The sequence below is a fragment of the Gouania willdenowi genome, chromosome 13 (assembly GCF_900634775.1).
Source record: "Gouania willdenowi chromosome 13, fGouWil2.1, whole genome shotgun sequence".
NCBI lineage: Eukaryota > Metazoa > Chordata > Actinopteri > Blenniiformes > Gobiesocidae > Gouania > Gouania willdenowi.
The window spans coordinates 8798512-8819593 of NC_041056.1; the positions used below are offsets into that span (position 1 = coordinate 8798512).

General features: G+C 39.7%; 3 protein-coding genes across 3 annotated transcripts; all 3 read right to left on the bottom strand.

The window, feature by feature from the left end:
* Positions 1-2782: 2782 nt before the first annotated feature.
* On the bottom strand, positions 2783-3721 carry LOC114474491 (putative gustatory receptor clone PTE03). The gene has a single exon (XM_028464855.1). The coding sequence runs from the start codon at positions 3719-3721 to the stop codon at positions 2783-2785; it is 939 nt and encodes a 312-aa protein (XP_028320656.1).
* A 6911-nt stretch (positions 3722-10632) lies between these two features.
* Positions 10633-11571, bottom strand: LOC114474769 (olfactory receptor 6C70-like). The gene has a single exon (XM_028465280.1). It carries the CDS (start codon positions 11569-11571, stop codon positions 10633-10635), a length of 939 nt encoding a protein of 312 aa, XP_028321081.1.
* A 6942-nt stretch (positions 11572-18513) lies between these two features.
* LOC114475046 (olfactory receptor 6C70-like) lies at positions 18514-19452 on the bottom strand. Its single transcript, XM_028465745.1, has one exon. The coding sequence runs from the start codon at positions 19450-19452 to the stop codon at positions 18514-18516; it is 939 nt and encodes a 312-aa protein (XP_028321546.1).
* Positions 19453-21082: the final 1630 nt, after the last annotated feature.

Here is a 21082-nt window from a genome sequence, read left to right on the forward strand (position 1 = left end):
TGCAATAACGGTTCTTGCGCATACGTACATTAGTCTTGGATGCACTGGGCTTCACCTTATACACATTGATCCCAAATACCTGCTTTTGGTATAATCACTTTCCATTTTCTACCTTGAGTCTCTCCTTCCTGTTCCCTCCCCCCTTGCGTTGGTGCCTCGTGTCAAATTTGCTGGACTAGAAAGAGTGTAGGTGGGCTTGGATGAGGAAATTGATTCTTGCCTGAGGCATCTTCTACTGGGCACTCCACCCAACTAACCTTGGTATAATGCCCTCCCATTTTGTCACAAAACATTCAACAGCTTCAAATCAATAAAAACACTAAAGTCGGCAACAAAAAAAAAACATTTAAAATCATCAGTAAAAAATCTAAATTGCAGGGCGGGTCAATGACGCAGAACGAGCAGCGCCGCGCTGTCCATGTCATCAGTTCTAGCTTAATGGAAGGTTTTTACCCACGATTTGTAATTGATCCACAATAATATAATTCAAAGCAGAATTCAGACTCCAGAAAATTATGCCGCTTCCTTATTGGTCGTTTTCTGTGTAAATCCTGCATCCTGTGCAGGCTTCACAGCAAGAAGGTTGTGGTTTGAATCCCGGTCCAGCCTGGGCCTTTCTGTGAGGAGTTTGCATGTTTCTCCACGTGTCTGGGTGGGTTTCCCCCACCACACAATAACATGCACCATAGATAAATTCCTCCAGTGCTGGTCGTCCTGACCAAGCTGAGCATCAACATCAGCAGATGGGTCCTGACACTGCTCCTGACAGAGGCCCTAGTGGCATTGAAGGATGGGTCAATTGCAGAGGACAAATCCCCCTACGGAGACAATAAAGTACACTTTACACCTGTGGTGTTTCATACAAAGCCCTGAGGAAGATTCCGAGGAGTCAAAATGCGATGGCGTAATTAAAAGGCTTAACTTTCAAACCGAGTGCCTTGAAGAGCATCTGTTCTAAAACATACTATCTGTGAGAGCAAGAGCCACTATGAGAGCAAGAGGCCCCTCACCAGCTCGTGGCGTTCAGGCCAAACAAGTTAGAATCAAAGCATCAGAAAAGTATCTATCTATCTATCTAAAATTTGTGTGGAAAAGTTTGTCACATGGAGTGAGCGAAACCATCTACAGCTCAATGTGACAAAGACTAAGGAGCTGATTGTGGACCTGAGGAGAACCAAGAGGCCAGTCAGCCCTGTCTCAATCCAGGGGGTCAGTGTGGACATTGTGGAGGAGTACAAATACCTGGGAGTGGTGGTTGATAATAAACTGGACTGGGGGAAGAAATCTGACTCCCTCTACAGGAAGGGCCAAAGCCACCTCTATTTTCTGAGGTCCTTCAACATCTGCAGGAAAATGCTGAGGATGTTTTATGAGTCAGTGGTGGTGAGTGTGATCCTCTACACTGTTGTTTGCTGGGGAGCAGCCTGAGGGTCGCAGACGCCAATAGACTCAGACTCATCCGCAGGGCCAATGACGTTGTGGGGATTAAACTGGACTCTCTGACAGTGGTGACAGAGAGGAGGAGCCTGTCCAAGGTGAAATTCATCTTGGTCAATGAGCCAAAATGAAGAATTGTAATGTTCTGGAAAAGATTATGTAGTGATTGTGTGTAGAAATAAATATGATATTTTCACTCTCATTTAGCCAACAATTTTGAAAATATTTCCTTAACAATAAAATAAGACAATACATTTGTTCTTATATTTAATCATTATTAATGTTTAATTCCTTTGGGACATCGTGGCTAAACTGAACTGAACTGATTGTATAATTTGAACCATCAAGGTTTTTTTTTCTTGAAATCATTTTTAAGTTTAGCATGATTATTTTTTTTTAATTTTGTGCAAAACTTTCAAATAAACAGACTTTAAAACTTTAAAATCAGTTTTATTTGCATTGTTTGTTTCTACAATGGCATCACAGATTCTGTGATTTTTTTAACTGAGCCCTAGTAAATGTCTACTTAAATGGGAAAAAAAAAAAAAAAAAAAGATGTTAAATGTCAAGAGTCCCACAACTGACAAGAAGTGGTTAATGTGAAGAAGAGCTGGTTTTTGTCAGCAGACCTTAAACACTGACCTCTAGACAGACAATGATGACATTCACTGTTATGTATTTAGAAAAAAAAAATACTATGAGTTCAGATACATAAATATTAGGCATATTTTGATTAGAAAAGTGACACTACTTTCTGTATGTATTATAGAAAAAGTTTGTGTCTCAGCAGTGAGATATCTGTGTGTTTGAACGAGCACTTGAACAATTTTGAGGTTGATTTAAATGAATAACTCCAACTGTTGCTTTTGTCCATGCCTGTATTTGATTTTGGTAAAAACAAAACAAAAACAACAAAAATTACCCTATGGGTAACCAGATACAGAACATTATCCACCTTTACATTTGCACTAAAATTAAATAACATCTGATCCTTAGAGTAACACATGATGCATTTTTACACATAAGATATCACACAAATAAATGCAATAATTCTGGTACTATTGTCTGCACAGAATACATGCGTGACCAAGAAATTAAAACTAAATGTAAGTTATTTACCCACATACTGTATATATTGCACATATTACACAGAAATTATTTTAAATATATATCATTTTCAATTTCATTCAGCAGATGCTTTTATCCAAAGTAACATACAACATGAGAAGTTAGAGTTAAGGGACTTACTCAACATCCCACAGTGATGGCACAGGTTGGATTAGAACTGGTAATCCTCTGATTACAAGCCTGCTTCCTTTACCTTCACTGTTACGCCACCACCGCCTCACTTTGTCAAACCCAATGTTTTTTTAAAAAGTCGTACAATGTTCAGCCTCAGTTCTTGAACTTTCAATCCATAAATAATTGGGTCTAAAATAGGAGGGAAAATAAGTATACACAGTCCCAAAATTTGTCTGAGGGAAGCAGGTGCGTTCTGAAAGCGATGAGCAAGAAGTGAAATATATATGAAAACTTGCAATGATAAAAAAGTAACTAAATGTGTGCCACAAGTTTGAATGGCTTTATGCCAGGCGTCCGCCTGATTGGTCTTGATACATGTGAACAATATCTGTGTATATGTGTAAATCACTACTAGACTTGAACCTCCCATAATCAAAATTAATGTAAACAATCCATAGTAGTTGTTGACTGCAGTGTTGTTGCAGATTAATTTCATTATTGATGGATTATTACAGTATAAATCCACAATATTGTTCCTGCAAATCTTGAAACGTGCCAACAGCATAAAAACAGAAAACGTCACGGCAGAGCAATAAAACCAAATCCAAAAGATGAATTGTATTACTTTTTGTGGAGTCATGATGGCATTGTACCTCAGTGGAGCACATATAGCAATAAATCGGTCGTATGCCATAACAGATAGTGTAAAGATGTTAGCTCCAGCATAAAAGTGAAGGAAAAAAGCTTGAGTCAGGCATGCGTTGTAGGTGATCAAGCGGTTCTGCGTCACAATGCTGATGAGAAACTGTGGAAAAAAAGCTATTAATGCTATTATGTCACCAATGGGCAGGTTGACCAGCAGGAGAAACATTGGTTTCTGTAAGTCTTTGCTAAAAGCAATAACTGCAATGATAAGCACATTACAAAAGATAGTGATGAGAAAGGTAAATAACCCAAAGATAAAGGCAGGAAAAATGAACATAGGTGGCAAATCCAATGCTGCAAGAGATACAAAATCAAGTGACGATTCATTTGCTTTCATTATTTTGCTGCTGTTCTTATGAAAATTAGGCAAAAAGTACAAAGAAATCTTGTCAGCTGTTGAAACCAATGCAGGATCTTCACCTCGGAGAGAATTTCTCACAGAGCTTTCTGATTCAAATGTTCCTGTTGTCTCTCTCTCTCAGTTCCTCTGCTGTCCTTTCCTCAGCCACCCAGCAATGTGACGACCAGTTTTGGGAGTGAGCCTTTATAAAAACAAAAAATGACCCATGAGACCCAGGGTGGGACAACTGACTGGAACAAATGACTTTCAAGTGTAGAAGTTTTCTTCAGAAAACTATCATTTTTGTTGGTTTAATTCCGATAAATGTCAATTTATTGTAACATTTCAATCAATGTTTAAAATTGAATTACTGTACATTACACACACACACACACACACACACGCACACACGCACACGTGCGCTTAAGGGGGAGTCTGAGATATTATTCAGAATTTTCTCTCACATACACATTTGAAATGCTCCTGTAAAACGTTCTCACACAACTATTAAATTATTTTTTATGCATATCGTGCTAATTACAAGTCATCTCACAAAATATAACATTGTTTGGAAAAAACCCAACAAAATTCCACATCACCAAGCTTCCCCGACAGAGGGGAGAAAAAAAACTGACATTTACTTGGAAGAAATCTCCAGCAGAACCAAGCTCAGAGGTGGCAGCCATCTGCGTCGACTGGTTTGGGTTATTTGATAGAAAGAGGAGAACAGAACAGGATAGATTTAACTCTCTGCCTTCTATTTTTCTTCTAGACATGCTTGGAATTTCCCATAGACCGGCCAACACAGAGCAGAGTGTTCTGCCCGGAAGATAGGGCACTAACGTGTCATTAAGATATACAGGAGCTTTATCATGAAGAGCTTTGTATGCTAACAGGAGTGTTTTAAATTCTATTCTAGATTTACAGGAAGCCAATGAAGTAAAGCCAATATTGAAGAAATATGCTCTCTTGCTTGTACCTACTCTCTCGGATGAACTGAAGACTGAATGAGTTACTGTGACATCCTGAGAGTAAAGAGTTCCAGTAATCTAGTCTGGCTGTAACAAATGCATGGTTTAGTTTTTTAGTGCCATCTTGGGCCAAGCTATTCCTGATTTTAGAGATATTACGGAGGTAGACAAAGGCTGTCCTTGAGATTTGCTTAATATGAGAGTTAAAGGATAAGTCGGTATCAAAGATAACGTCTACGTTTTTCACTGTGGTGCTGGGTGACAGAGTAATGTTGCCCGGAGGTACTGTTTGCTCTGATAATTTGTTTCTGAGGTGTTTTAGACCAATAAAATAACTTCTGTTTGGTCCTGGTGAAGAAGAAGAAAGTTACAGCTCATCTAGGACTTGATGTCTTTAAGACAGACCTGGAGTTTTAACAAGTGATGAGTTTCATCTGATTTCATTGCGAAGAAATACTGTGCATCATCCGCATCCACAAGGTCAGCATACCATGTCTTCTTCCTCTTTGATGCCATGGTCCAATGGGATGTCAGCTCGACTAATAATAACTAGAACTGCAAGCAGTTATGAAAGGGGGCCAAGCCTTCCCGCTCGACTCAACCCCCAGGTTTTGCAGAGCCCATGGAAGGATGACGGTCTTGTGGAGATCAGGAGAGTCTGGAGATTTGTATCTGCAAAGTTTGGTGCTGATAGAACTTAAACACTAGGAGGAGTTTGAAAAGGTAGGTTTTTGATGTGTAGTGACTTACAAAAAGAAATATGCCTTGGGAGTGGGCATAGCCTATGTCAAAAGATGTGACTTCATTTAGGGAATACATGGATATAAAGTTTATGAAGATGTGATTTAAAATGTGAAAGTTACAGGCCAAAATGTGCCAAATTACATGCAAATCTGTTCAACTTTTGTTGCTTGACGTTTCTCTGTTTATAGCGCCCCCATTGGCCAATTTGTGCCAAATTTGGCACAGAGCCTCTGGTCGACCTCTGACACAACTGAATTGAGTTTGATGTTGATAGCTTTTATTTTGACAAAAATTTGCAACTGTATGTGTTTTTAAGCTAGCAAGAAAACTTTACTCATTAATAATTTGTGCATATTTTGACCAAACAAATCTTTTTTCTGAACTTTTTATCAGGCAAGTCTGGAGATTATATGTGCAAAGTCTGCTGCAGATAGAGCGTAAACACTAGGCGGAGTTTGAAAAAGGGAAACATACCTTGGGAGTGAGCATTGCCTCTGTCAGAAGATGCGACTCTATTTAGGGAACACGTAGATATAAAGTTTATGAAGATGATTTAAAATGTAAAAGTTACAGCCCAAAACGTGTTTGCCCCCATTGTAGCGCCACCAAGTGGCACACTTTTTGGTATGAGTGGTCTGTGTGCTCTTCTACAGTATATATACCCTGTAAATTTCACAGCCCTCCACATAAAACTTCAGCTGAAATAAATGTTTGTTTATTTATATGTTATGATGGAATAAGCCACGCCCACTTTGACCAATCACAAATAACTTTGGAGATGTGGCCTCATGAGTGACCCAAGGTCATACCCACCAAATTTGGTAAAAATCAGTCTTGCCATTTAAGAGATATACATTTCCCATATTTGCAGAGCCCCGAGTGGCGTAAATTATCAAAATTTTGCTCATACCCTTACAGTAACATGCCAACCAAGAATCTCAGATTTGGTGTTGTTAGCAATTATTATGACCGAGATATGCAACAGTTTGCGTTTTTATAGCTATCTAGAAAACTTTACTCGTTAATATTTTGCCCGAACAAAATTTTCTGCTGACCTTTAGATTAGATCCAACTGAAAGCTCTACGTGACAAGTTTCACGCTGATTGAACAAAACCCAAAAGAGGAATTCAAAAAAGTAGGTTTTTGATGTGTAGTGACTTACAAAAAGCAATGTGCTGTGGGATTGGGCGTGGCCTATGTCAGAAGATGTGACTCCATGTTGGGAGCACGAGGATATGAAGTTTATAAAGATGTGAATTAAAATGTGAAAGTTAGAGGCCAAAATGTGTTTGCAAATATAGCGCCACCTAGTGGCGCAATTTTTTGTATGGGTTGTCTGTGTGTTCTGCTATATCTACCCTGTAAATTTCACAACCCTCAATATAAAATTCAGCTGAAATAATTGTTTATTTATGAGTTATGATGTAATAAGCCATGCCCACTTTAACCAATCGCAAAAAACTTTGAGATATGACCTCAGGAGGGACCCAAGATCATACCCACCAAATTTGGTAAAAATTGGTTTTGCCATTTAAGAGATATAAATATTCCATATTTGCAGCGCCCCTAGTGACCAACATTATTCAAATTTGCCGCACACCCCCACAGTCACATTCCAACCACAGATCTCAGATTTGGTGGTGTTAGCATTTATTTTGACCGAGATATGTACCAGTTCCCATTTTTATAGCTAGCTAAAAAGTTTTACTTGTTAATATTTTGCATGGTTTCCAAAATTATTTTATCAACTTTAGATCAGGTCCAACTGAACACTCTGAGTGCCAAGTTTCATGCTGATTGGACAAACCCCCAAGTTCCAATTTTTGGGATTCAGCTCTGACAAAGGTCCAGGCAGAAATGGGCGTGGCCTAGCCCAGGAGATTCAGTGCTATTCAGGGAGTCTGTGGATATGAAGTTTTTAAATGTGCGACAAACGGTGGAGGAGTTATGGGCCAAAACTTGCTGACCTTGGTTATAGCTCCACCTGCGGGACTGATCCCTGAGGAACACCGAGGTCAGAGAGGTAAGATCTAAACCACTTCAGGGCACTGCCTAACAGACCGACAGTATTGTGGAGGAGGTCGAGGACGATAGCATGGTCTATGGTGTCGAAGGCTGCTGACAGGTCGAGGAGAATCAAAAGTGATGGTAATCCTACATCAGCTGCCATCAGCAAGTCATTTGTTACTTTATTCCAGAGTTTATTCCATAGATGAGATGATCTATATAGGAAAGACTTTTGTAGTAAATTGGTTTTAGGCCAAGAAATGACCAAATCATGCTTTGTATAATGTGAGTGTGTTGGTTTACATATCTAACATTTTCAAACAATGAAGCTGGTTTACTGGTCAGGATTATTTCCTCTAAAAATACTAGTTGCTTTTATTGTATTTTGTCTTGGAGCATAGGACAAGACAAGATACAATGCATTTCTTTAACACGAGTAAAGTAAGGACACTTTAATACTAGGCAGGCAGCCTTGTTTTAGATGACTTAGTCTTGCTATATATGTTCCATTTGCAACAGACCATATAGGTGAACAATATTTGAGATGAGATTACACAAGGGATTGAACTACCAATTTTATAAATACTGGAGTAACAAAGTCTGGATTGTAGCACCACTGATTCTTACCAGCTTGTCACTTGAATGTCTGAGTTCCAGGATTAGCCTGAACTTGATAGTCCAAGTCACACAGATATAGCTGTTGGCCTTGGCATCCAGTTTTATAGCTGTCGTTGCTGTTATTTCGGACATTTTAAGTGGCCATATTACACCATAGAACAATCTAGACTGGTAGCACTAGACTTCATATTTGATTTAATTTCTTCTCCTGGTCCAGGAAGGCAACTCTTCCAACCTCCTGCAAAGTACTATTTCTGTTAATGATGCAAGCGTGAGTATACTTTAGACCAGGGGTGCACAATACGTCGATCTTGATCTACCGATCGATCACGATCTACCGATCAATCGCAATCTACTTGTCGATCGTGGAGGCATTTTGTGTCGATCATGCACATGGGCTGCAAGACCTCATAAATGAATGGGAATGGTACAATCACGTTTACCAGAAATGAAACCTAGGTCTGCTGGCTAGGTGTGCTGGGCCCCATGGCCGCCGTGCCGGTGGTGTCCCGGGGGGTGGTCTTTGGGTTGGGCGTATTTAGCAATAACTAAGGCCCATCGTGCGGGTGGCATTGATAAATAGTGATTTGAGAGGCTCGGCCAGTGCGCCTGGGGGCTGGCTGGGGACGACTTGCAGCGTCCCCTTGGCACCCTAGGCAGCTGGGGATGTGGTCATTGTCCTTGGGCGGGCTGCTGTCAGTGCTGCTTCTATTCCGGGTCCTTCTGGCTTGGGGTCCGGTCCCTGCTGGCCCTGGGCCTGCCAGCTGCTTGTTCGGAGTGGCTCTGGTCATTTGCTGGAGTCTCTGATGGGGGCTCTCTGGGCCCTCCCCTTGGGGGGTTGGGTACGGCGGGGAGGATGTTTGCGGGGGGCCTTGGGGTTGGGGTTTGGGATTTTTGGCAGGGTGCGCTGGGTCCTCTGCTCTTTGGTGCGTTCTCACGTGTGTATTTGGGGGGTGGTGGCTGCCTCTCAGTTTGGGATCTTGGGGGCGTTTGGGGGGCTGCTCGACCTTGGGGGGGTGGCCTGGGGCTCCTTAGCCCCCTCTCTTTCTGCTAGCCTGGCTGCATCTTCGGGCCTGGGGCATTGCTTGGGTTTGCAATAACGGTTCTTGCGCATACGTACATTGGTCTTGGATGCACTGGGCTTCACCTTAGACACATTGATCCCAAATACCTGCTTTTGGTATAATCACTTTCCATTTTCTACCTTGAGTCTCTCCTTTCTGTTCCCTCCCCCCTTACCTAGGTGTAACACTGCCCTTTCTTTTTATATCCTCCTAAAATTACTCTTCCATAGGGAGGGCTGGTGATGGTCACAATTATGCAATAAAATAAATTAATGTATTTAATTGCAATAACAAAAACATGCATTGCTGTCTTAAAAAGATTGCATTTCTTGTAGTGTTGACAACATGTGCAAACCGGAAAAAAAAACAAAAAAACAAAAAAAGAAATGAAACCTAACAATTCAGCTTTTGACCTCAGTTTAAGATTAGGGCTTTCGCCTTTAATTGGCCATGTAATGTTTGTACATTAATGGAATTTGTCCTCTGCATTTAACCCATCCCTGAGGAGCAGTGGGCAGCCATTTTGCGACGCCTGGGGTGCAGTTCGGGGTTAAGGGACTTGCTCAACATCCCACAGTGGCCCAGGTGAGGCTTGAACCGGCAACCCTGCGATTACAAGCCCAGCGTCCTTAACCAATCCAATATCAATATTGGATCGGGACACCTCTATTATTGTTATTTTATCTTTCTTATCCAATTATTTACAATTATAACACCCCCCAACACAGTAGATTGTGAAGAGCTGTAGCTCGCAAGCCAAAAAAGTGTGTGCACCCCTACTTTAGACAGTTTATGTGCCTCAGCGGTGAGATGACTGTGTGATTGAACAAGCACTTTAACAGTAAAAAAGACATTGCCACTGTATCTCGTTTTTCAACTCATCATTTATTGCTGTGATAGTGAGTGAAAAAACATAATAATGTAAAAAAAAAAAAAATGTGTTCAATCAAATTAAAGCCAAAACCCTCAGAAACAAAAAACATCTGATGAATGTTGCCATTTAGTCAGTAAACAGCTGGTTTTACCTGTTTAAAACCTGTACAGCAGCATTGAGCATGACCTCATCCTTACTAAACGCTTACCAGTTTTGATTTTGGATTAAATTAATGAATCCAACTGTTGCTTTTGTTCATATTTGATTCTGGTACAAAATAAATAAAAAATTAATAATAATAATAATAATAATAATAATAATAATAATAATAATAATAATAATAATAATAGCCTATACCCTATAGGAAACCTGATACATCATCCACTTTTACATTTGCACTATCATACAAAAAATTCAGATTCTTAGAGTAACTCATGATGAAATTTCACACAACGTAAGATATAAGACAAATTCATGCAATATTTTCTGTAATACATGCGTGGCCAATGATTCTTGTCAGAAATTGAAACGAAATATAAGTTATACACACACACATACTGTATATAATGCACATATTACAGGGAGAGACATTTTGAATGTAGAAGAATGAGGCCAAAAGAGAAACCAGATCACTTTGTTGAACCTAATCTTTTTTTCAGGAATCGTACAATGTTCAGCCTCAGTTCTTGAACTTTCAATCCATAAATAATTGGGTCTAAAATAGGAGGGAATATAAGTACAGACACTCCCAAAATCTTTCTGAGAGAAGCAGGTGCGTTCTGAATGCGATGAGCAACAAGTGAAAACATTGTGAAAGTTTGTAATAATAAAAAAGTAACTAAATGTGTTCCACAAGTTTGAATGGCTTTATGCCAGGCGTCCACCTGATTGGTCTTGATACATGTGAACAATATCTGTGCATATGTGTAAATCACTACTATATTTGAACCCCCCAGACCCACAACTAATACAAACAATCCATAGTAGTTGTTGACTGTAGTGTTGTTGCAGATTAGTTTCATTATAGATGGATTATTACAGTATAAATCCACAATATTGTTCCTGCAAATCTTGAAACCTGCCAACAGCATAAAAAGGGAAAACATCATGGCAAAGCCAATAAACCAAATCCAAAATATGAATTGTATTACTTTTTGTGGAGTCATGATGGCATTGTACCTCAGTGGAGCACATATAGCAATAAATCGGTCGTATGCCATAGCTGACAGTGTAAAGATGTTTGTACAACCATAAAAGTGAACGAAAAAAGCTTGAGTTAGGCATGCGTTATAGGTGATCAAGCGGTTCTGCGTCACAATGCTGATGAGAAACTGTGGAAAAAAAGCTATTAATGCTATTATGTCACCAATGAGCAGGTTGACCAGCAGGACAAACATTGGTTTCTGTAAGTTTTTGCTAAAAGCAATAACTGCAATGATAAGCACATTACAAAAGATAGTCATGAGAAAGGTAAATAACCCAAAAATAAAGGCAGGATAAATGAGCATAGATGATAAATCCAATGCTGCCAAAGATACAAAATCCAGTGAGGATTTGTTCACTTTCATTATTTTGCTGTTCTTCTTTTGAAAATCAGGAAAGAGTTCATAGAAATCTCATCAGCTGCTGAAATAAATGCAGGATCTAGGGTTAGGGTTAGGGTTAGAGCTTTCTGATTCAAATGTTCCTGTTGTCTCTCTCTCTCAGTTCCTCTGCTGTCCTTTCCTCAGCCACCCAGCAATGTGACGACCAGTTTTGGGAGTGAGCCTTTATAAAAACAAAAAATCACCCATGAGACCCAGGGTGGGACAACTGACTGGAACAAATGACTTTCGTGAGTAGAAGTTTTGTTCAGAAAAATATTATTTGAGGTATTTTTGCTGGTTTAATTCAGATAAATGTCAATTTATTCCATTAATCCATGTTTAGAAATAAATAATATATAACACACTTAACACTCACATGAACAACTAAAAAATGATCCGCTCAAATACACTAGTGAAACACAGACACTGATAAAAATAATAATAATCCGTTGAATTTTATATAGCGCTTCATCACAGACACTCAAAGTGCATTACAGAATGAATGCATTATTCTTTCACTTTACACTTAGTGGTGGTAAGCTACTACTGTAGCCACAGCTGCCCTGGGGCTGCCCTGGAACGTAGGCAAGGCTGCTTTAGTGCGCCATCAGCCCCTCCAACCACCACCTTCATATAAGACAATGTGGATGAAGTGTCTTGCTCAAGGACACAATGACAGAATTTGCTATTAAATATACGTGTCCGCCATGTTTTTCATTGCCTGTGGGTGGAACAGGAACCCTGAGTGTCAAAAATAAACACCAAAGGGGTACCCCGTGTGTGGAACACTGACGCTAAGGGGTCCTGACCGATGGTCAATATGTGACGAGTTGAGAATGAGAGTGTGTTACTCTAACGTGTGATGCACTCGTGGCGCTCAGGCTTCTCAGCATTAGTGATAAGTCTCCATGAATCGATTCTGCAAGTGCTGCTGCACTCACTTCACTGGCTCCGCCATATGTTCTTTGATTGACAGACCAAAGTCATTCTGCTGAAAAAGGCCATTATGAAAGAAAAAAGACACTTGTGGAAATAGATTTTTAAGAATAATAAAACATATTTCATAATAATTTAATGACCATATTATATATTTGTCTGTTTTTTATCAAAATGGTATATATTTCAAAATGTTGTTTTTATTTATTTAATTATGACTCTTTTGGGCTTCCATAGTGTTGGCCATCTCACTACTCCAGTGCCAGATTATCTGTGTTCTTTCCTGACTAGTGAGCTTCTGTTCTTCCTATTGCTTTTTTTGACTCTGTCTGTTTTTGACCCTGTTTTTGTACACATGCATTTTGCCTCAGCCTGCTCTATGTGTCCCTCTGCCTGATTCTGACTGCCTGCCTGTGTCCTAAACCTGTGCTGGGTTAAACTCTCAAACTCTGATTATGGGTCTCACATTTCAGTCCTTTCCTGTCTGGCCCAGCTTTACAATAAGAAGCTTTTGTGTTAATAGAGACCTGAATAATAATTAGTGCATTCCTCTCTCTGCCTGCTGTAACATGCAGTGGTAGTCAAAGGAGGACACATTAATGTCAGAAATATTGTTTATTTTACAGCCATACAACTTAAAAAAACAGAAACAAAAATGTACATGTAACATGTATAATATTTTTTTTTCATGTTTCCTTCAGGAATCAATCACCTAAATGTTACTTTTTACAATTATCGCCACCAAACCCGGAAATACAGCTGATTTGTCAAAAATATTATCTTGTATAAAAAAAAAAATATGTATGATACCAGGTTTTAGCTTTTTTATAAAAACAAAAAAATGACCCATGAGACCCAGGGTGGGACAACTGACTGGGACGAACAACTTTCAAGTGTAGAAGTTTTTTTCAGAAAACATTATTTGATGTATTTTTGTTGGTTTAATACAGATAAATGTCAATTCATTGTAACATTTTAATCCATGTTTAAAATTAATTAATATATTACACACACACATATACGGGTATAGGACATTATTCAGAATTTTCTCTCACATACACATGTGAAATTCTCTTGTAAACACGAGTAAAATGCTCTCACACAACTATTCAATTATTATTTATTAATATCGCTCTAATTACAACAAGTCATCTCAAAGCTCTCACAAAATACAAAATTGTTTAGATTAAAACCAACAAAATTCCATATCACCAAGCTTCCGCCACAGTGAGGAGAAAAAAACTGACATTTAACTGGAAGAAATCTCCAGCAGAACCAGGCTCAGAGGTGGCAGCCATCTGCGTCGACTGGTTGGGGTTATTGGACAGAAAGAGGAGAACAGAACAGGATTGAGATGGAACATCAAAGTGTCCCAGACTTGTTGAGCCGCGAACCACAGATCAGAAACCGCAAACTCCAGCGCCAACACACACAAACAGAAAAAAGAGACAGAAGGACAATGAGAAAGCACAGACTTCAGAAAAACATGATATAGTGTTGAAGTATGTGCAGATGTGATTAGGGTTGGTGTTTACTATGCAATTTCATTTGTTGGTGTTCTTCAGTTTGTCAGTTGGTTGTATTTTTAGGTTTTAGGGCTTCATCTCTTGTGGTTACTTTTGCGTTTTTATACGATATACGCTTTTTTGAACAAGTAGGTTTTTAGTTTAGCCTTAAAGGTGGAGAGAGTAGCGGTCTCCCACACTGAGACTTGGACATGTTTCCAAAGGTGAGGAGCCTAGTAACCTAACTCTCTGCTGCTCTCCCAAGACGGTAGCAACCGATCACTGAAAATTACTAACACAACACTATCACTAAGGGTGCTTTCACACATATAGTCCGGTGGACTATATGTGTGTACGGTTCAGGTGGTGAATCTGACCTTGTGAACAGTATGAGGAAGAGGGACAAGTAAAATAAATGAATGATGTGGGAGTAATACAGAAGGGAGTGAGGAAATGTGTGTGATGTGTTTGTTTGTGTGCTGACAAAGCAGCTCTGAAGATAGATGGATATGTGTGTGTGCTGCCTGATAGAGCACTGGGTTGTGAGTGTGTTTGTGTGTGCGCGTGCCTGTTGCTACGATGACTGTGTGTGTGAGTTGCTCTGTTCCTCGGACAAAGGTCTTCTCTTTCTTTTTTTGCTGCCTCCGCCATTGATATAAGTTTGAGAAAAGTGAATTTTTAGACAACCGTGTGCAGCCACGCGGCTGGTCATAATCTAGCATTAGTTTGTATTGGGCTGTCGTAAAGCAGTACGTCTTGCCACCGTCAAGATGTAATTTCTTCTCCTGGTCCAGGAAGGCAACTCTTCCAACCTCCTGCAAAGTACTATTTCTGTTAATGATGCAAGCTTGAGTATACTTTAGACCAGGGGTGCACAATACGTCGATCTTGATCTACCGATCGATCACAATCTACCGATCAATCGCAATCTACTTGTCGATCATGCACATGGGCTGCAAGACCTCATAAATGAATGGGAATGGTACAATCACGTTTACCAGAAATGAAACCTAGGTCTCCTGGCTAGGTGTGCTGGGCCCCATGGACGCCGTGCGGGTGGTGTCCCGGGGGGTGGTCTTTGGGTTGGGCGTATTTAGCAATAACTAAGGCCCATCGTGCGGGTGGCATTGATAAATAGTGATTTGAGAGGCTCGGCTCTGGCTTGGGGTCCGGTCCCTGCTGGCCCTGGGCCCGCCAGCTGCTTGTTCGGAGTGGCTCTGGTCATTTGCTGGAGTCTCTGATGGGGGCTCTCTGGGCCCTCCCCTTGGGGGGTTGGGTACAGCGGGGAGGATGTTTGCGGGGGGCCTTGGGATTGGGGTTTGGGATTTTTGGCAGGGTGCGCTGGGTCCTCTGCTCTTTGGTGCGTTCTCAGGTGTGTATTTGGGGGGCGGTGGCTGCCTCTCAGTTTGGGATCTTGGGGGCGTTTGGGGGGCTTGAGTCTCTCCTTCCTGTTCCCTCCCCCCTTGCCTAGGTGTAACACTGCCCTTTCTTTTTATATCCTCCTAAAATTACTCTTCCATAGGGAGGGCTGGTGATGGTCACAATTATGCAATAAAATAAATTGCTGTCTTAAAAAGATTGCATTTCTTGTAGTGTTGACAACATGTGCAAACCGGAAAAAAACAAAAAAAAACAAAAAAAGAAATGAAACCTAACAATTCAGCTTTTGACCTCAGTTTAAGATTAGGGCTTTCGCCTTTAATTGGCCATGTAATGTTTGTACATTAATGGAATTTGTCCTCTGCATTTAACCCATCCCTGAGGAGCAGTGGGCAGCCATTGTGCGACGCCTGTTCGGGGTTAAGGGACTTGCTCAACATCCCACAGTGGCCCAGGTGAGGCTTGAACCGGCAACCCTGCGATTACAAGCCCAGCGTCCTTAACCACTAGGCCACCACTCCTTTGACGGGGTGCTAGCACACGAATCTGTTCATTTACACCCTCGCGACCCCCGAAATAACGATGACAGAGATTGACAACCCCCACTATCCCAGGTGGTGATTGAAAACATTAAAAAATGTGCACTGCACACTGGATTCATGCATTTAATACCTTAAACAAACATGGGTTTAACAGCAGCACAACAGAAGAACAACATGACTTTCATGAAGTTATTTACGGGTTATCAGAACAATTAGTCAAGGTAGGTTAATAGCCACAAACCAGGCACAGGCTGGTGTCTCTTTGCCAGCGAGTTGAGGGTAACACAAGATGGGGCTCAGAGTGGGGGGCCCGCGTATTCCCATGGATACCGGCGCATCTTCCACGAGGGCCCGCGGCAAATCTGTTGCTTGACAGGGCATGCCGAGTGCCTGAGGGGTCGCAGCAGCCCCGTGTCAGGGACTTAAGCCATTTGCAGGGGGAGAGGGTGGGACCCGGACCCCTCCGGAGGAAGCAGGTCGGCCCTCGAGTCCCCTCGGTGAGGAGAGGGGGACCGCCGAGCCACCAAGGTTGTGTGTTTGCAGCGGTACTTCTCCAGTCTCCTCTGTTGCCCTCTCTACTGGCCTTTCTGGTTTGTCTTTGGTCCGTATTCCTATTGACCAACGCTTTATTTTCAAAATATTGTCTCAAGCTAATTACTGTGTGTTTGTGAGCTAATACCGCCTCACACACCCGTGTGTGTCTGTGGTGCAGGTAAGTGATGTGCAAATGTGAGTGTCGTAAATCTGTTATCGCCTCCTGAGGAGCATTCTTGTGACCCCAAATTGGTGGTTCGCGACCCTCCAGGGGGTCGGGACCCCTGAAATGGTAACCACTGTTTCAAAGAACAAAGTCAGCTACAAATACTGAAACACTCTGTGTACTACTAAATGTGCTTTTTTTGTGGGTCTTTGATGATGTGAGCACCTGTGTTTGGTGCTTTGCATTTTCAAAAAAAATTTCGTATTTGTAATATTTAAATAGATTTTAATCAAACTCAGTTATTAAGTGTTACTGTTTCAATATTTTTTAAATGCAAGTTAACAGTTTTAAATGCAAGTTAAAGGCTCTTTTTCTGCGTATAGGTTAAGAGGGAGATTTTTTATGTTTTTTCTGCTAATTTTAAATGTTTTCACTGCTGATTTAATGTCTTTATTTTATTTCATCTGTTGCATCATTTCTGATGCACTTTTTAATTTTGTAAAGCACATTGAATTGCCTTGTGTATGAAATGTGCTATACAAACACATTAGCCTTGCTTTAATATTATACAAATATTGAATATCATTTATTAATTGTGATAGTAATATTAACATAATAATACTATATGTAATAGTGTAAATATTAGAGATGTCCCGAAACAACTTTCTCACTTCCGTTATGATACCGATATTGCAGCCTCGCATATCGGCCGATACCAATATTGATCCGATACAATATCAGCACGAATCACACATACTTTAATACTTATTTTGAAGTGTGGAATGTTGGATAAGGCTTGATCAAGTGATGTTACTCAAACAGAGAACAAAAGTCAGCAACAGTAGGTTACTTTGTTGGAGTGTAAACCACAATCACCTATAGATAGAAGTACTGGAGCGGAATTTTTATTCGGAGAGTGAATATCGGTGATTTTAGATGTCTGACAAAATCCGATATTCATTTTCTTGCAGATATTGAACCGTTTTCCAATATCAATATTGGATTGGGACACTTCTATTAATATTATTTTATCTTTCTTATCCAATTATTTACAATTATAACACCCCCCAACACAGTAGATTGTGAAGAGCTGTAGCTCGCAAGCCAAAAAAGTGTGTGCACCCCTACTTTAGACAGTTTATGTGCCTCAGCGGTGAGATGACTGTGTGATTGAACAAGCACTTTAACAGTAAAAAAGACATTGCCACTGTATCTCGTTTTTCAACTCATCATTTATTGCTGTGATAGAGAGTGAAAAAACATAATAATGTAAAAAAAAAAAATGTGTTCGATCAAATTAAAGCCAAAACCCTCAGAAACAAAAAACATCTGATGAATGTTGCCATTTAGTCAGTAAACAGCTGGTTTTACCTGTTTAAAACCTGTACAGCAGCATTGAGCATGACCTCATCCTTACTAAACGCTTACCAGTTTTGATTTAGGATTAAATTAATTAATCCAAGTGTTGCTTTTGTTCATATTTGATTCTGGTACAAAAAAAAAAAAATAATAATAATAATAATAATAATAATAATAATAATAATAATAATAATAATAATAATAATAATAATAATAATAATAGCCTATACCCTATAGGAAACCTGATACATCATCCACTTTTACATTTGCACTATCATACAAAAAATTCAGATTCTTAGAGTAACTCATGATGAAATTTCACACAACGTAAGATAAAAGACAAATTCATGCAGTATTTTCTGTAATACATGCGTGGCCAATTATTCTTGTCAGAAATTGAAATGAAATATAAGTTATACACACACACATACTGTATATAATGCACATATTACAGAGAGAGACATTTTGAATGTAGAAGAATGAGGCCAAAAGAGAAACCAGATCACTTTGTTGAACCTAATCTTTTTTTCAGGAATCGTACAATGTTCAGCCTCAGTTCTTGAACTTTCAATCCATAAATAATTGGGTCTAAAATAGGAGGGAATATAAGTACAGACACTCCCAAAATCTTTCTGAGAGAAGCAGGTGCGTTCTGAATGCGATGAGCAACAAGTGAAAACATTGTGAAAGTTTGTAATAATAAAAAAGTAACTAAATGTGTTCCACAAGTTTGAATGGCTTTATGCCAGGCGTCCACCTGATTGGTCTTGATACATGTGAACAATATCTGTGCATATGTGTAAATCACTACTATATTTGAACCCCCCAGACCCACAACTAATACAAACAATCCATAGTAGTTGTTGACTGTAGTGTTGTTGCAGATCAGTTTCATTATAGATGGATTATTACAGTATAAATCCACAATATTGTTCCTGCAAATCTTGAAACCTGCCAACAGCATAAAAAGGGAAAACATCATGGCAAAGCCAATAAACCAAATCCAAAATATGAATTGTATTACTTTTTGTGGAGTCATAATGGCATTGTACCTCAGTGGAGCACATATAGCAATAAATCGGTCGTATGCCATAGCTGACAGTGTAAAGATGTTTGTACAACCATAAAAGTGAACGAAAAAAGCTTGAGTTAGGCATGCGTTATAGGTGATCAAGCGGTTCTGCGTCACAATGCTGATGAGAAACTGTGGAAAAAAAGCTATTAATGCTATTATGTCACCAATGAGCAGGTTGACCAGCAGGACAAACATTGGTTTCTGTAAGTTTTTGCTAAAAGCAATAACGGCAATGATAAGCACATTACAAAAGATAGTCATGAGAAAGGTAAATAACCCAAAAATAAAGGCAGGATAAATGAGCATAGATGATAAATCCAATGCTGCCAAAGATACAAAATCCAGTGAGGATTTGTTCACTTTCATTATTTTGCTGTTCTTCTTTTGAAAATTAGGAAAGAGTTCATAGAAATCTCATCAGCTGCTGAAATAAATGCAGGATCTAGGGTTAGGGTTAGAGCTTTCTGATTCAAATGTTCCTGTTGTCTCTCTCTCTCAGTTCCTCTGCTGTCCTTTCCTCAGCCACCCAGCAATGTGACGACCAGTTTTGGGAGTGAGCCTTTATAAAAACAAAAAATCACCCATGAGACCCAGGGTGGGACAACTGACTGGAACGAATGACTTTCGTGAGTAGAAGTTTTGTTCAGAAAAATATTATTTGAGGTATTTTTGCTGGTTTAATTCAGATAAATGTCAATTTATTCCATTAATCCATGTTTAGAAATAAATAATATATAACACACTTAACACTCACATGAACAACTAAAAAATGATCTGCTCAAATACACTAGTGAAACACAGACACTGATAAAAATAATAATAATCCGTTGAATTTTATATAGCGCTTCATCACAGACACTCAAAGTGCATTACAGAATGAATGCATTATTCTTTCACTTTACACTTAGTGGTGGTAAGCTACTGCTGTAGCCACAGCTGCCCTGGGGCTGCCCTGGAACGTAGGCAAGGCTGCTTTAGTGCGCCATCAGCCCCTCCAACCACCACCTTCATATAAGACAATGTGGATGAAGTGTCTTGCTCAAGGACACAATGACAGAATTTGCTATTAAATATACGTGTCCGCCATGTTTTTCATTGCCTGTGGGTGGAACAGGAACCCTGAGTGTCAAAAATAAACACCAAAGGGGTACCCCGTGTGTGGAACACTGACGCTAAGGGGTCCTGACCGATGGTCAATATGTGACGAGTTGAGAATGAGAGTGTGTTACTCTAACGTGTGATGCACTCGTGGCGCTCAGGCTTCTCAGCATTAGTGATAAGTCTCCATGAATCGATTCTGCAAGTGCTGCTGCACTCACTTCACTGGCTCCGCCATATGTTCTTTGATTGACAGACCAAAGTCATTCTGCTGAAAAAGGCCATTATGAAAGAAAAAAGACACTTGTGGAAATAGATTTTTAAGAATAATAAAACATATTTCATAATAATTTAATGACCATATTATATATTTGTCTGTTTTTTATCAAAATGGTATATATTTCAAAATGTTGTTTTTATTTATTTAATTATGACTCTTTTGGGCTTCCATAGTGTTGGCCATCTCACTACTCCAGTGCCAGATTATCTGTGTTCTTTCCTGACTAGTGAGCTTCTGTTCTTCCTATTGCTTTTTTGACTGTTTTTGACCCTGTTTTTGTACACATGGATTTTGCCTCAGCCTGCTCCATGTGTCCCTCTGCCTGATTCTGACTGACTGCCTGTGTCCTAAACCTGTGCTGGGTTAAACTCTCAAACTCTGATTATGGGTCTCACATTTCAGTCCTTTCCTGTCTGGCCCAGCTTTACAATAAGAAGCTTTTGTGTTAATAGAGACCTGAATAATAATTAGTGCATTCCTCTCTCTGCCTGCTGTAACATGCAGTGGTAGTCAAAGGAGGACACATTAATGTCAGAAATATTGTTTATTTTACAGCCATACAACTTAAAAAAACAAAAACAAAAATGTACATGTAACATGTATAATATTTTTTTTCAT

Coding starts and splice junctions, on each gene's coding strand:
- LOC114474491 (XM_028464855.1), bottom strand. CDS start 3,721: ATGAAAGCAAATGAATCGTCACTTGATTTTGTATCTCTTGCAGCATTG.
- LOC114474769 (XM_028465280.1), bottom strand. CDS start 11,571: ATGAAAGTGAACAAATCCTCACTGGATTTTGTATCTTTGGCAGCATTG.
- LOC114475046 (XM_028465745.1), bottom strand. CDS start 19,452: ATGAAAGTGAACAAATCCTCACTGGATTTTGTATCTTTGGCAGCATTG.